General features: G+C 54.9%; 8 protein-coding genes across 8 annotated transcripts; 4 read left to right on the forward strand and 4 right to left on the reverse strand.

Annotated features, from left to right (window-relative positions):
* Nucleotides 1-804: 804 nt before the first annotated feature.
* B0T26DRAFT_652297 (uncharacterized protein) lies at nt 805-1,084 on the reverse strand (the record flags this gene model as incomplete). Its single annotated transcript, XM_060438355.1, has 2 exons — nt 805-965; nt 1,027-1,084. The coding sequence occupies 2 exons, from the start codon at nt 1,082-1,084 to the stop codon at nt 805-807; spliced, it is 219 nt and encodes a 72-aa protein (XP_060293255.1).
* Nucleotides 1,085-1,768: 684 nt separating this feature from the next.
* Nucleotides 1,769-2,311, reverse strand: B0T26DRAFT_623893 (CAP domain-containing protein; the record flags this gene model as incomplete). The annotated part of the gene is made up of 2 exons (XM_060436128.1): nt 1,769-2,083; nt 2,138-2,311. Coding segments are annotated over 2 exons (489 nt in total), but the record flags the coding sequence as incomplete, so codon positions are not given.
* Nucleotides 2,312-3,156: 845 nt separating this feature from the next.
* B0T26DRAFT_653618 (uncharacterized protein) lies at nt 3,157-3,522 on the forward strand (the record flags this gene model as incomplete). Its single annotated transcript, XM_060438474.1, has 1 exon — nt 3,157-3,522. One exon carries the CDS (start codon nt 3,157-3,159, stop codon nt 3,520-3,522), a length of 366 nt encoding a protein of 121 aa, XP_060293257.1.
* Nucleotides 3,523-3,939: 417 nt separating this feature from the next.
* On the reverse strand, nt 3,940-4,440 carry B0T26DRAFT_653232 (Glyoxalase/Bleomycin resistance protein/Dihydroxybiphenyl dioxygenase; the record flags this gene model as incomplete). Its single annotated transcript, XM_060438439.1, has 1 exon — nt 3,940-4,440. The coding sequence occupies one exon, from the start codon at nt 4,438-4,440 to the stop codon at nt 3,940-3,942; it is 501 nt and encodes a 166-aa protein (XP_060293258.1).
* Nucleotides 4,441-5,480: 1,040 nt separating this feature from the next.
* On the forward strand, nt 5,481-6,180 carry B0T26DRAFT_723604 (uncharacterized protein). Its single transcript, XM_060442633.1, has 2 exons — nt 5,481-5,754; nt 5,837-6,180. Exons 1-2 carry the CDS (start codon nt 5,649-5,651, stop codon nt 5,980-5,982), a joined length of 252 nt encoding a protein of 83 aa, XP_060293259.1. The 5' UTR covers nt 5,481-5,648; the 3' UTR covers nt 5,983-6,180.
* Nucleotides 6,181-7,210: 1,030 nt separating this feature from the next.
* Nucleotides 7,211-8,616, forward strand: B0T26DRAFT_755084 (uncharacterized protein; the record flags this gene model as incomplete). The annotated part of the gene is made up of 2 exons (XM_060445906.1): nt 7,211-7,359; nt 7,419-8,616. The coding sequence occupies 2 exons, from the start codon at nt 7,211-7,213 to the stop codon at nt 8,614-8,616; spliced, it is 1,347 nt and encodes a 448-aa protein (XP_060293260.1).
* A 723-nt stretch (nt 8,617-9,339) lies between these two features.
* On the reverse strand, nt 9,340-10,452 carry B0T26DRAFT_743230 (uncharacterized protein; the record flags this gene model as incomplete). Its single annotated transcript, XM_060444226.1, has 2 exons — nt 9,340-10,114; nt 10,169-10,452. The coding sequence occupies 2 exons, from the start codon at nt 10,450-10,452 to the stop codon at nt 9,340-9,342; spliced, it is 1,059 nt and encodes a 352-aa protein (XP_060293261.1).
* Nucleotides 10,453-11,392: 940 nt separating this feature from the next.
* Nucleotides 11,393-12,587, forward strand: B0T26DRAFT_679301 (kinase-like domain-containing protein; the record flags this gene model as incomplete). Its single annotated transcript, XM_060440339.1, has 3 exons — nt 11,393-11,429; nt 11,537-12,212; nt 12,332-12,587. 3 exons carry the CDS (start codon nt 11,393-11,395, stop codon nt 12,585-12,587), a joined length of 969 nt encoding a protein of 322 aa, XP_060293262.1.
* Between the last annotated feature and the right edge of the window lie 2,000 nt (nt 12,588-14,587).

The following is a 14,587-nucleotide window of genomic DNA, read 5'->3' on the forward strand; positions in this document are numbered from 1 at the left end:
ACGCGGGCGCTGCCGCCTGTCGTAGCAGCCAGGCCTCAGGCCGATCACGCAAGCAGGAAGTCGGGTTATGGATGTCGCCGGGCTTCCTTCCATGTCGCTCGGTCGGCGTGCAGCCACGCAAGTCACTCATCTGCCTGCAGTGCCGTCCGCCGGGACGGCCCACAACTCTGCCGCTGGATCTGTTCTCGTTCCATCCCCATCCCCACCACTACGTTCTCTTTAGTCCCCAGTTTATTATTTCTCTGTTGCAGCTCAATACGTACATACACCACATTCCGGTCAACTCGCCCAGTTGTTCATAAATATGTCTAGTGATAGGATCCAAAACCGAAGCACCAACTCATGCAAAAAGGCATAACGTTACCTGTATTGTTCACAAATGCTTCGTCGATTCCGACGTCGGCCGCCCGGGGCAAAAAGGTGCTTAAAGGCGAAACTGGACGTTGCAGGTGGGTAGGTACATACGGGGAATGGATAGTTACAGGGTATTCTGATTGCGACTTTCCATTTGCGCTCGGGGTGTCGCAATCACCACTCCCCATTCCACTTTCCTCCCATGTGACACCAGGTTCCGAAACTAGCCAAAGAGAACTGTCGAACTCAACTCTCAGAAACAATTTATTATTAAATAACCATGTACGGATACTTGAGTTGTTGTTAATGGCAGAGCCGCCGTTTAGAGCTGGCACCGCAGGGCCAATACCCTGACCCCGTCCGTCCTTTCACCGTACGTGCCCGTGATGTATAATCCGGCCAATTGCGTTTTAGGTACCTACCATCGCTCGCCTCTTTTACACTCTCGTATCACTTTGCTTCTGGCGCACCCTTCTTTGCCTTGTTCTTTGAGCCCGGCTGGTCCTCGTAGTCACCCCCCTGCTTCTCATACTCCTTAGCCAGTTTCATGCCCTTCCACGCCGACCATTGGCCTTTGCCATCGCCCGACTTGTTCGGCTCTTGCTTGATCTCTGCAGTCAGTTAGCACGTGGGTCGGGAAAGCTAAGGATCAATAGGGATACAGTTGCGTACCCTCTTTAAGCTGCTCTCGAAGGTCTGGGTCTGTGGGGGTTCCCTTGCTGCTCGGCATGGTTTGTGTTTGTGCGTGAATCGCGTGTCTGTAGAGTCCTGGATGAAACGGTATAGACTTCGAGCTGGTGGGACGTTATATCTTTATATCTATAGGAAGGCTCGTCGTAATGCAGTCGATCAGACTCTAGGATGTGCGCAGGGACCGATCGAGGTGACTCTGACTGTGATCAATGGCACATTACCGGGGGTTGACACGGACGGGTGATCGGAGGTGGCCGTCTTGGATTACATCATGACTCGAGGACGCGCAAAGCTACGCGAACCTTAAGACGGAAACGGGCAGCAATTACCCCTTTGTTAACAAAAGGCTAATAACGTGTATCTTTTGTAGCCAACCTAGTTCTTGTCTATTTTGCCGGCTTCAAAGTGAAGGAGGAATAAACATAGAGTTAAATGCGACGAGAAAGGAAGGCATGTGGACATGAGGTTCAGCAACCCTCGACTTGGCTTGTGTCGCGGCATGAGAGACTGAGATATTCACCCGACTAACTTTAACGACGGGTAGACAAACATCTTCTTCAGCCATCCAGTCCAGTAAATGTATATGCCCTTTTGTATTTTTTTGGTTTCCTAAAATAAAGTGCACATGTCACATCACCAGCAGCACTAGCGCCATGCCGAAGCATGACAATCCCAGCAACCTTCCCGGCGGGTCAATGCCAGCAGCAAGAGGAGCCCCCCCGCTGGTCGCCTCAACCTCTGGATTGACCTCGTCGCCAAACTGGCCCATGACGTTGCCGCGCGGGAAGTACTCGCAGACGAGATACCAGCCCGTCGCGCCGCACAGCCGCCTGCTGCAGCCGACGTCGGTCGTGTTCTTCCACACCAGTTGGGTGAAATGCCCCGTGTCGTGGCCAAACCCCGGGTCGGCAAAGTTGTAGAGATCGCGCTCGTTGCCCCACATGTCGACGCAGCCCTGGACGTCGGAGCAGCCGAGCGCGAGGTTCTCGCCGTACGGGCCGCCCGAGTGCTCGAAGGCTGGGCAGTTGGCCGCGGTCTGCCCGTCCGTGTCGAAATCGCCCGCATTTTCCGGGTTCGAGTCGGACGGAACGTCAAGATAGTCGGCCGCGAAGCGCGCAAGCGTCGCGTTGTATGTCACGTCGTTGGCATTGTGCGCGGCGCGGAAGAAGTTGGTGCTATTGAGGATCGCCGAGGTGAAGGCGTCGTCGGACACGAACTGCGGCGCTGTCGACGGGATCGCGGGCGCGACGGTAATGGTTGTCACGGTAATCTGTCTCGGCTCGACGACCGGGTTCGCATTCGTGAGCAATGGCGAGGCTGCATCACCACTCCGTAAGGCCCCTGATAGGATGAGGAGGGCCAGGCAAGGAAAGGTCGACAGTTGTTTCGAGACGGGAGTACCCATATCGAGTCGCATCTTGGGAAAGGCCAGCTGGCACTGTGCGCTTCTTGTGGCCGTGATACACCGTAACAGTAATCCGTGAGCTTGTCATGTCGAGCGAGCGGGCGGTTTTATTCGGGAAATTCCTGCAAAAGTCTAAGTGGTTAATAACCTTGGGGAGAGAATTCGAACCTTGCTTGACCGGCGCCGCTTTGCAAAACCTGGTTTGAGGTTGCTATCGATCGAGCGGAATGGTTGGCAGCCGCTTTTCCGCTGGGGGGAACGCGCTAAGAGGCGCCGCAAAAGGGCCTGGGGAATGACGTAACAAGCCGCAGCGCTTGGGACGGCAAGTTCCAGTGACCAAATCGTCCAGGGATTTCTTCGCGCAACATCACTTGCTCGCAGAACATACTTGCATTTCCAGTGAAAGTTTGGGTGGCCCTACTCCCTACGTTTATTCTTTAATGTCTATAATATGTCGCTCGATGCGGCGTTGTCAAAGTTTTTATAGACTCGGAACTGTCTCGATGCTTGCCAGTCATTCCCGAGCCTTGTTCCACGACAAGCCCTAACCCTTGCCGCTCTAATTAGGCCTCCGGGGATAACTGGTGTGAAGAACGACGCTTTTCCCCGACCAGTTCATGCCTTTGAACAATTTCATATCATTGAAATTACTAGCTTGATGATATCATAATATTGCAATTTGCCCAAGGTCTAATTAGCCCAAGATGGTGGCAATTCGAATTCTATCCGATCTGCACCTCGAGATGCCCGAAACCAAATCCTACGACACTTTCGCAATCACGCCAAAGGCGCCGTATCTGGCTCTGCTGGGCGACATCAGCTGGGTCAAGAATAAGGAGCAATTCACCGAATTCCTGATCCGCCAGCTTACCCTATTCAAGGTTGTGTTCCTACTACTCGAAGACCACGAGGCGTACCAGCCCAGCTGGGCCGACGCAAAGTCTTTTCTAAGAGACGTTGAGGACCTGGCTCGGAAACAGCAGCTAGAGGATGAGGGGCTTGGCCAGATCATCGCTCTCAACCGGCGCCACAAGAGCAGCCCCATCTCGTCGGGATTTTCACTAACCTGAGCAGTGACCTGTGCTAGAAGAGTAAAGACGTCAAGCTCTGGGCGTTTGGGCATACGCACTACAACTGTGATTTTAGACGAGAGAACGGGAGAACACGGGAAAACGCGTCTACACAAATCAGAGGGGCTACGACTCTGAAAAGGTTACCGGGTATGATGGAGATCGAGTGCTAGAAATTCTACAGCGGCAGATTGTGCAAAGTCCAAAATGCTTTGAGCAATGCCATAGCTACTCAAATGGCTACACAATACCCGTGACCGACAAGATCAAATTGTCATCCAAGAGTCGGCGGCTGGTACGGACGTCTCCAACCAACATGAAGTCCTATCCCGGCCCCATTGTCAGGCCAAACGATAATCCATCCCACGCTGAATTCACAGCCCCCTGCTCATCAATCCGAGGCTCTGAACTGAGCCATCACGCCTTGCAGACGACCTCGAGCCGCCAGCCGTCGGGGTCGACGACAAAGGCGGCAAAGTAGCGGTCGCCATAGTGCTTGCGCACGCCGGGCAGGCCGTTGTCGGACCCGCCGAAGCCGAGCGCCAGGGCGTGGAACTCGACGACGCTCGCCCGCGTGGGCGCGTTGAAGGCGAGGTGGAAGCCCGGGCCGGGCGGCGCGGCGTCGTCGCCGAACTCGAACACGTTGAGCAGCTCGCGGCCCTCTTCCACGCCGAAGCCGAGCGTGCGGGTCCTCTTTTTCTCGGCCGGAGCCGGAGCCGGAGCCGGATCCGGAGCGGCAGAGTCGCCTTCCGCGCTGTCGCTGGTGGTCGGGCCCGAGTCGGGCCGCTTGGCTTCGCTATCGTAGACGAGCCGCAGGCCGATTGTTTCCAGCACGGCCGTGTAGAAGGCCTTGGATGCCTCGTAGTTGCGCACGCCGATCGATATGTGGCCCAGTGGGTTTGGGTGGTGTGCAGCCATGGCTGACAATGGGTTTGCTGTCGTTTCTTTCCCTCACACGATGTTTTCCGTTCTAGCTTCTGTCGCGTGCTTGAGGCCCGGTCTTTTTATGTTCGATGTCTCGTGTTGCTAGCTTAGCACGCAAGAATTTCCGACGCAACATGTCTTGTACCCCGCATGCCCCGTTCGCAGGTTTTGGCTTAGCCGGTCCTTTGCCACGCCTCACAACAGCTCCCTTGCTATAAAACGTGGATCCCGCCAAATCCCGACTCTTATTGATTCTAATATTCGTTTTATTAGCATCTACAAACTGGTTCCATTTGGATTTTTCATTAGGCTTTTGGCGTTCACTTCCCATGCATTCCATCTGTGTTCTTGCCGTCATCTGTCGTGGAGAACTGGTAAGGCATCTGTTGCACATGATCATAGTTGACAGCGCATTGAATTGTCTGTCTAAAAAAGGTCTAGAGATACAGGAAAAGAAGGCCCTATTTATACCCAAAAAGTAAGCAAAGGAAATCTAGTAGTACTAGGAAGTGAGCGTTATAGAGGGCCTTTTTAAGGTTGATCTCGGATGTGGCTCGGATGTTGCTCGAAGTGGCTTAATTTTAGGCGACAGCATCTGAGTCATGTCGTCGCCGGGTTGAAACGCAGGAGCCTTTCATGTCATGGGCCGGTATTTATTCAAGTTGATAGCTACACAAACTTGTTTCGACCGAAGCGTGCACAATATCACCCGCCTACCAAAACTCGGTGAGTAACCCGCTGAAACAATCCTCAGCGAATCCTAAACACTTGAAAACATGGGCTTCTCCCAGTTATATAGGATACTCTCAACCAAAACAACATCTACCAGTAAATCACTCGTTTGTACTCAACAAATTGGGCGGAAATGTCAAGCAGCCCGATTTGCTTTCAAAAAACTCATGAAATATCCCTCACCTTTGACATCACGAGCCTCTCACAAACCCCCTCTCCAGGCTCATCAGGTATTAAAGACGACAGCCGCACTGGCAGCAAAGGACGCAGGCAAGTCCGGTGGAAGCTTCGTCCGATGTCTGCAGGAAAGTATCTAAGACGTCTCCTTCCCACGCTCACCACGGCCCCGGAATCACCATCTACGGCCATTTTTACCACCCCACTCTTACAACAAGCCACAAAGTCTAGCCAAGTACACCAAGTAAACCAACGGGACAGCACACAGATCAGCACCACCCACCACATCGAACATGACTCTCTCTACCGACTATTGCCGCCTCCTCACCACTCTGGAAAACGAAAGCGGCGAAGCGTACCTCCACCGCAACGCCCGCCACGCTTGCAGCAAATCGCCCTGTAAGACTAAGTGCTCCTTCAGCCCGCAACCTCGGTAAATAACCCTCCGCTGATAATAGCTCGCCGCCGCTTCCCGCGCCAGCTCCAGTTCACGACAGCTACAACGGCGCCGTCTGCCGGGTCTACGGCAAGTCGCCCTGCCAGTGCAGCAAGCTGAGCTATTCTCGCGAGGCTAGCGCGCCCTGCCGGACCTGCGGCAAGACGCCCTGCGTGTGTGACAAGATTTAGCTGGGCTGTTCCTGCGAGGCTGTCTGCGGCCCCGCCTTCCTCAACTAGGTACAAGGCAGTAGTTGATGGACTTCACGGCCAATGTGATGAATGCTCAAAACTTCGTATCTGCTGGCCCTTGGGTCTGAGATTTGTTTAGCGGGGTTGAAGCTCTGGCTGAGTTACGGCGGAGGGATACTGGACAAGATACAGGCAGTCGTCATGGTTTAATTATTTTTGCGCGTTGCTTTCTTTCTTGTGAGTTTTCACTTTGCAGCGGTTCGTTGTGTCTTGGCATCTATATTGGTTGACGCCCGTGTAATCCTCAGTAATCTTGGTGTTTAGATGGTTGCCAGCCAGCCAAATGATAATGGATTTCAGTACAAAAACCGTTTCGAACGAACCAGGACAACTTTTGCTTGTACCTAATTATCTGCCTGAATTTACCATTGACTATTGAGAGTAGACGGATCTGGAGGCAATGAGATTATTTGATCTCAACGCTACCTATACTCTCTCAGGCAGTCAGTCGAGCCAAGTAACAAGCAGTCAATTCCACCGCGTTCTGCCTTGTTTTGCTGCTGCTCTTGGTAGGTATCTCGGCATTAAACGTGGCCGGGGCTGGCACGTGGATTGTGGAGGAGTAAAACGCAATTGCCGTGCCGAAGCGCTTCAACGCTTGTTTTCTTTTTCTCCATTTTCCCAGGAAGCTGTTTTTCTCTCTTGATTCCCGACCAATCAACGCCCCGCAATTCACCAAGCAAAAGATCAATGTGGGCCTTTCCGGAATGGCATGTTAATCCGATTAGCACGCCCCGCGCGCGAGGACGAAGTGGCTTCCAATTTGCGCCCGCATGGTCGGCTGCAGGAATCGCTGGGATTGGCGGGCGCCGATTGGGGCGTAAGCCACTGAAGTCACTACGCTATTTGCTTGGAAGAGGTTCCAGACCGCTGGGATCGGGCTAGCTCTTGGGTTGGCCTTGCCTGGCATGGCGCCTTGCTGCATTGAGACAACAAGTGCCACCCACCCCTTTCGCCGGTCTTACCGCGAGACCCTACCGCAACGTGCAGCTTTATAAAGACCAGAGATGGGGACCGGCGCAGGCGTCGGGTTCTGGGCTTGCTCGGTTGACCTGGAACGCTCTTTATTACCAGAGTCATTCGTTTTCTGTCGGGCCTTGTTGTTGTTGTTGTTGTTGCTGTTGCGGCTTCTGCCCCCTTACTCTCGTTTCTGTGTAAATAAACAACCATGGGCATCAACCAGTCTAACCCGACGTGCGCGGCCAACTCGTGTCTCAGCCAGGTTATTGGGACAGCAGGCGGAGAAAATTTGAGCAATGGGTTTGCGCAGTATTTGAACTGCGTCCAGACTTACGGATCAGCTCAACACGAAACTCAGTGAGTGAGAGTCTCCCAAGTCGGTGGTTTCTTTGATGGCGACGGGCTGACCGATACAGAACTCTACCGCCCCTTGCCACTTATCACTCGACCTACTATGTCACCGTCTCAACTACAGATGTCGTGGTCGAGGACAGCACGAGCGTCGCAACCATCTACACGACAACGACATCTCATGACCAGACTATTACGACAACCACAGCCACCACCACCACCAATGTCGGCACAGTTTTCACCACTACCACCACAACCGCCGCGCCCATGATGGGAGCCAAGAAGCATAGGAAGAAACGCGGTGCCTGTAAAGCGACATCCACCGCTTCTTCTGCTGCCCCGTCTTCCGTCGTATCATCTGCTGTTTCGTCTTCGGCCGTATCTTCCGCCGCGTCGTCTTCCGCCAAATCATCTGCAGCCTCGTCGTCTGCCGTGTCATCTGCCACCTCGTCTGCCGCCTCGTCTGCCGCCCCGGCGTCTTCCATCGCCTCCTCGTCAGCCCCCGCCAGCTCAGCCACGTCAGTCGAGCCCACTGGCCCCGTGGCCGCGGCAACGAAGTGCCCCAGCGTCGAGGCCTACTCGTCGGCATGCTCGTGCATCTACGCCGCGAGCGACGCGACGCAGACCTTCACTTCGCAGCAACCTGACGTGACAATCTGGGCCACCGAGACCGTCACCGTCGGCGTCCCGTCCGTCTCGACGAACCTGGTAGCCAACACGGACACGGTCACGGTTGTGGTGCCCGCCACCACCACTAGCACGTCGACCGTCAACACCGACGCAAAGACCACGACGACAGCCACGACGACGACGACGACGACGCAGCCGGGCGCCGCCGTGACGCAGTACCTGGTCATTAACAGCGGGCCGCACTCGGGCCGCTACCTGATCAACGTGGGCGGCAAGCTGAAGGTGAACCTGGCCAGCACGAGCTCGACCGGCGCGCAGGCTCTCGTGATACCGGCCGAGGGCGCGCCGGCCGCGCAGCTCATGGTGCCCGGCACCACCCCGCAGATACGGCTGTACGCGTATGGCGGCGACATCATCAGCGATCTGTACCTCGAGACCAACGCCATGGTGGCGACGAACGGCCACTTCATCGGCACATGCAAGACCAACAATGGTGGCATCGTGACGTGCGCCTCCACGGCGGCCGGTCACAGCAATGTCTATGACTGCGGCAGCATCGGCTTGTACTTTGCCGTCACCAACCCGGCCCCGTCGAGCTGCGTCCCCGCAACGTTCAAGATCGTGTCAGTATGAGGATAATTATACGCGAGGTGTTCCGAGGCTGAGGATGGTTCCTCCTTTTCTTCTTCGGTGCCGTTCGAACTTCCTGCCTGGCCCCAGTATATTTTTGGGGACCGAAAATTTTAATGACATCTCGAAAACAATGCCAACCACACCGGCCACTAAGGAGAGAGGCTGTTGTTGACGGTTGTGACACCATCTGCTTGCCTCGTTGACACGCAGACTTGGTCCAGCATGTAAACAATAACCAGCTAGAAACTTCAAACGCACCAATATTGCATGTACTATGGGATCTTACCCTAGCTGGCTACCATGAGCCCTGCGCTTCGAGTCGACAAGGTGATTATATGCCCGCGAGAATCACCGTGCGCGAAATAACGCCATGGTTGTACATACGTCTGGTTGGTCCTTGTCTAGGAGAACTCCCGTTTAATTCCGGGCGCCATCGCGGGGTATGATGGAATCCGCGTGTAAAACCGGTTCCTTGTCCGAACCACCCGTTCTGGTAGAGACTAATGGGTTCTTTGTCAGTCGCTCGTCGTCAATTCAAGATGTCGCCAGCTCCTCCCGTCGCTTGCTTGCGCGTTCCACCCCTGATTCTCGTTCCATATCTCATCATTGTCTCTGTTATGTATGGGCTCCAAGTTAAGGACCGACTGTCTTGAAATGATAGACTGTGAAGCTGTGTTGACTCTCTGGCTCTCGAAACCCTCGCCGAGTGTCTATGCTGGCATGCTAGTCCCGCATCTGCCTCACGTTGACGTTGATCCTTTTGTTCTTCATCCACCCCCTCCACTCCTCGTACTTTCCATCTTCTGCCGGCCAGTCCTCCAGATACGGAGGACAAGTCCCTTTCAGCACTTTGGGCACGCCGTGCCACGCGAAACGGGACTCTTTGGTCATGTAAACGGCATCGCCGGACCGCAGTCGCAAAAGCAGATAGCCTCTGCCGTGGAGCGCCTTCTTTTCTTCGTCGGACAGCTTGCCGACGTCATTGGGGGCAATCATGAATAGCGAGTCACAGCCGAGACTGAGGCTTATCAAGCCCTTGTCCGTCTCCTCAGACACGTCGCGGTGCATCATCATGGTGTCTCCTGGCGTGTAAAAGTTGACAATGGCAGCCTGGGCAAGCGTTTCCGGGAAGAGCGTCTCGAGGAAGGCGGCAATGTCGTGCGGGAAGTCAGGCGGGCGCTCTCCAGGGTAGACGCGATTTGTCCAGTCGTACTGGCCTCCCAGCGTTACCCAGTGGAGTTTGCGTTCCAGCACCTGCTTTACGGACAGCGGCTTGTGGGCCTCGAGATCCTTGGGCTGGAATGTCTCAGGCGAGTCCGGAGAATACGAGAAGAAGGACGACTCTTCGCCATCATTCCGTTCAGGGTATGGAAGATTGAAATGCAGATGCATGTTTGTCTGATGCCTCGGATCGGACAAATCTCTGTGAATCAGGTGTCTCAGGAGGATCTTCTGGACCTCGGGCGGGACTACCGAGGGCACGATGAGCAGGCCTGATCTGTCGTTAGGCTAGGTACCTGAGTGAGGCAAGATGGAGGGCACGGCTGCAAACTTTCCTGGGAGAATGGGGTGGAAGTAGATGGGGGTGTCCTTGTCGGCCCGGAGAGCCGGCGAATCGTTGGAGCAGACGTGGCTGAAGGCGCTGTTGAGTCTCTGCACGGGAATGGCGCCGGCAAGACAGAATTTGGCGGCTTTTTCTGGAGAGCCTAAATCATCAATGTCACCGCTGTCAATCAGCTCTTTCTGGTCGGCCTTGGCGAACGACTTCCACTCGGCCCTGAGGGCATCCGAGGGTTGTTCGTGAGCATCCAGCTCCTTGATGTCGGCCGTCGTCATCGCAAGATAGGGCGGTGTCGGAGGGGAGGGGAGCACAGTGGAGGCGGGGTCGTTTTGTTCTGGGTCTAAAAGACAGCGAGTGAAATACGCCTAGGAAAGGCCAATCCCGTTCGTAAATTATTTAAGCAGCAAGCAACAGAGCCTCTTCGACGCAATACTTCCAAGTTGCAAGTTGCATACGCCCTCCGTCATTGGCTTGACGAGTCGTTGAGGGAGATTTGGTGCTTGAGATTTGCCCTGGATTTTGGAGGGGTGGGTGGGGTCGAGTCCAGATTTGGTCGCATCGCGGTTGCTGGGTTTGCGACTTGCCCGCGAATGGAAGGGCGGAAGCGGGTCCATTGCCCCACACTCAGGGGCCTAGCTGGGTCGGGCGTCGCCTCGACGCGATGCTTGTTTGGTCGCGTCGCTGGAGTAATTGTTGATCAACTGCGGAAATTTGATTGCGAAATTCTACTTAGAACTTGAACTCATCCGACTTTGCCAACGCAGAGAACAGCACGCACGCACAGCATTCGACGCATACATACAGCAACACTCGACTCGACAGTAAGTCTCGATCAATGGCGAGGAGTTCCTGACGCCTTTCCTGCGCCCTCTTCTCTCTCAATTCGGTTTCAGCTTTCTTGCCTGGGCGACGCTGTTTATTTTGGTCCCGCCGCCGCCCTTCGCTTGGTGTACTCCGTATACCTACCTACCCCTCCACGTCCGTCCTCCCTCGTCGACGTCGTCACTGGCAACACGTCCGAGCCAGGACACGACGGCAATCACCCCGCCTACCCTCTTGCATGCAGCCTTCGTTTCGTTTAACGACTGCACGCATCAACGACACGACCCATCGCCGCACCGTCTTGGACTCGGCCTTTCGACCGCGCAGTAGGCGACCTAATCCGACGACAGCAACCGACCCCTAGACGGAAAGCAAGCAGGCAAATCTAACAGCATGGAGAACTACCAGAAACTCGAGAAGATTGGCGAGGGTATGTCGCTACGGCGCTGCAGTTATCGGCTGCATGCGCTCTCTCTTTCTCTCTTTTTCCGTCTCTCTCCCTTCCTGCCGCTAACATGCAATGCACCTAACCGCTAGGCACCTATGGCGTCGTCTACAAGGCCCGCGACCTTGCTAATGGCGGCCGCATTGTCGCCATGAAGAAGATCCGCCTCGAGGCCGAAGATGAGGGCGTCCCGTCGACCGCTATTCGTGAGATTTCGCTCCTCAAGGAGATGCGCGACCCCAACATCGTTCGCCTGTTCAATATTGTGCACGCCGACGGCCACAAGCTGTACCTCGTCTTTGAGTTCCTCGACCTCGATCTCAAGAAGTACATGGAGTCGCTACCCGTGAGCGACGGCGGTCGTGGAAAGGCCCTGCCCGAGGGCACAGGGCCCGGACTGCACCGCCTAGGTCTCGGCGATTCCATCATCAAGAAGTTCATGAGCCAGCTTTGCGACGGTGTCCGCTACTGCCACAGCCACCGCATCCTACACCGCGATCTCAAGCCCCAGAATCTGCTCATTGACCGTGACGGCAATTTGAAGTTGGCCGACTTCGGTCTTGCTCGTGCCTTTGGTGTTCCTCTGCGAACCTATACCCACGAGGTCGTTACGCTCTGGTACCGCGCCCCAGAGATTCTGCTCGGCGGTCGCCAGTACTCAACCGGTGTCGATATGTGGTCGGTGGGCTGCATCTTTGCCGAGATGTGCACGCGCAAGCCCCTGTTCCCTGGTGACTCGGAGATTGACGAGATCTTCAAGATTTTCCGGTACGTTTGCGTGGCGTTGCTGCCGCTGTCTCTGGCTCCCCCCCCCCCACAAAATTCTCCGTACTGCGAACTTTGTCAAGTGCCTAGGATGATACTGACTCCGTGTCCTTGAAATATAGACTCCTCGGCACCCCCACTGAAGAAATCTGGCCCGGCGTGACATCGTACCCCGACTTCAAGGCGTCATTCCCGAAGTGGCAGCGCGACCACGAGCAGCCGCTGTGCCAAAACCTCGACGACCAGGGCCTGGACCTTCTCGATATGATGCTCGTGTACGACCCCGCCGGCCGCATCTCAGCCAAGCAGGCTTGCAACCACCCCTATTTTGAGGATTTCCCACGACCGGAATATTCTGGCAGCGGTTACTACGACTAGGCGCAGCAGGACCGAATGTCGATGGATCGAGTTGGCGGCAGCCGTCGGGCGATGCTACACGGTGCCACGCGAGCTGGGCACTGAGAGAGCAAAGGAGAACGCGGAAAGCGCCACATACTTTGATTGCCGACATATCGTCACCCCTGGCAAGGGAGAACAACCTTTATCCTGGAGCATGCAATACGCGCCCTGCTTTCAGGATACCCGTGTTGATCATGAAACTACTTTACTGTATGTGGCTGGCTTTTAGAAACGGCGTTTTGAGGCTTCGGAAATGGGAACATACGGAATGATTGGCATGGAAATGGCATATTCGGCGATGGTACATGGAGGAGGGTGGGTTTGCGTTGGAAGAGAAGAGCAGGGGAAGAACGGCGAGAGTAACAGGGTGAAGGGGTACTCGACACTTCCTCTCCTTTCACGTTTTTTGCGATCTTCTTGGTTTCGCTAGCACAAGCCAGAAAGCTCATGACCTCCCCTTTTGCCGTTCATCAACTTACCCTTCACTACTGATCAATCACGACTGACTAGCAGGGGATTTGTTATTAGTTCTCTTTCTTTCCTTTGTCACAGCACTTAGCCCATTGCGCAGGCAGGGAGAGATCTTTACCGGAACAGAGAGCATAAAGAAGAAATGACCACATCTCTGTGTGCTGTGCGATCGATATGTTGGCCCTCTGTTCTACAGCACAGGTTTTCGGGGCACTTTAACTTCTTGACCAGTTTCCGCCATTCCACTCCCCGTCGATTCTGAGCAAAGACACGGTGGAGGCCTAGCGCCAGAGCCGGGAAGAAGGGCTGCGAACTTGCTGGCTGGGTACTAAGCATGGGACGTTTATGTCGCCTTACTGACGTGGTCGGAACCAGACAAAGGACTTTGGAAAACACAGAAGTTCTGCAACACGCTTAGCCATAGGTCCATTGCGAATACACAAAGTCCCTCCACGAAGAAGGCAAGAAGGTTTTTCTTTGCCGCAAGTCACTTTCCACTCTGGCAATAGACAAAGGAGGTCAGCCACAGAGGTGACGGGACTCGTGTCCATTGCTGAACACAGCCCCTCATGTTCCAATTATGGAAACAGAGACGTCTACACGTCTGTATCTGGGCGGTTCACTTACGTGCCCTTGAATACCGCTACGTCATGCTTTTCTTCCTGCCTTTCTTCCCGTCTTCTACAGCGAGTAAGTCACGGACTACTCGGTGGACTCCCCGGTGGACTCCCCGGTGGACTCTACAGACAGCATAGAGAACTAAGCGCTTTCCTCGCTTAGTTGGCAGCACGCATGTTTGCGTGTTCGGATATCTCCTGCCCCTTACTGGGCCTTGAGCAGACACGATTGATGGACTGCAGAGGGATGTGTTCTTGATGCGAACACCATCAACCATGTCCGCTCCCCCGCCACCCCCACCACATGTCTGCCGGCCTGTTCTGCCCGGTCGTCCTCGCCAGACGAGACAGCAAAATAACCCACGATATTTCTGTCTTTCCCACCACCAGTCAGCAAGCCAAGCTAGCTCCGAGAGGCGAGGACGTATTATGGCGGCGCGGCTCGGCGGCGGCCAGTCAGTCCAGAGTCGCATAGCGTAAGAATCTGCGCCGTGGGAGAGAGAGCAGTGGACACGAGAACGAATGCAGACTTCCCGGTTTCTTCGCCTCTCAGACTACAGGGTAGAGTATGACAAGGACTTACATGACATGACAAAGACTCCACAATGTTTTATTTTAAAGTACAGTAAAACTAGTGATCTCTAACCGCCTTCTCGGGTCGCAACGACCCCCCCCCCCCCCCCCCCCCGACCCAAAGGCCGAGACAATGTTACTGCGAGGAAGCGGTGCAGCAACTACGCAGTACTACACGGCAACATCAACCGGCGTTTCGCGTTTCCATTCTTCACTGCATACACGAACCGACGACGGGTAGGTAAGTAGCTATCGGCTAGAGACTCGGAGCCCTAGGTAGGGGTTTGGGTGTGCCCTTGGCGGCGAATCCGTTCGGGT

Source organism: Lasiosphaeria miniovina (assembly GCF_030549165.1).
Source record: "Lasiosphaeria miniovina strain SMH2392-1A chromosome Unknown B0T26scaffold_6, whole genome shotgun sequence".
NCBI lineage: Eukaryota > Fungi > Ascomycota > Sordariomycetes > Sordariales > Lasiosphaeriaceae > Lasiosphaeria > Lasiosphaeria miniovina.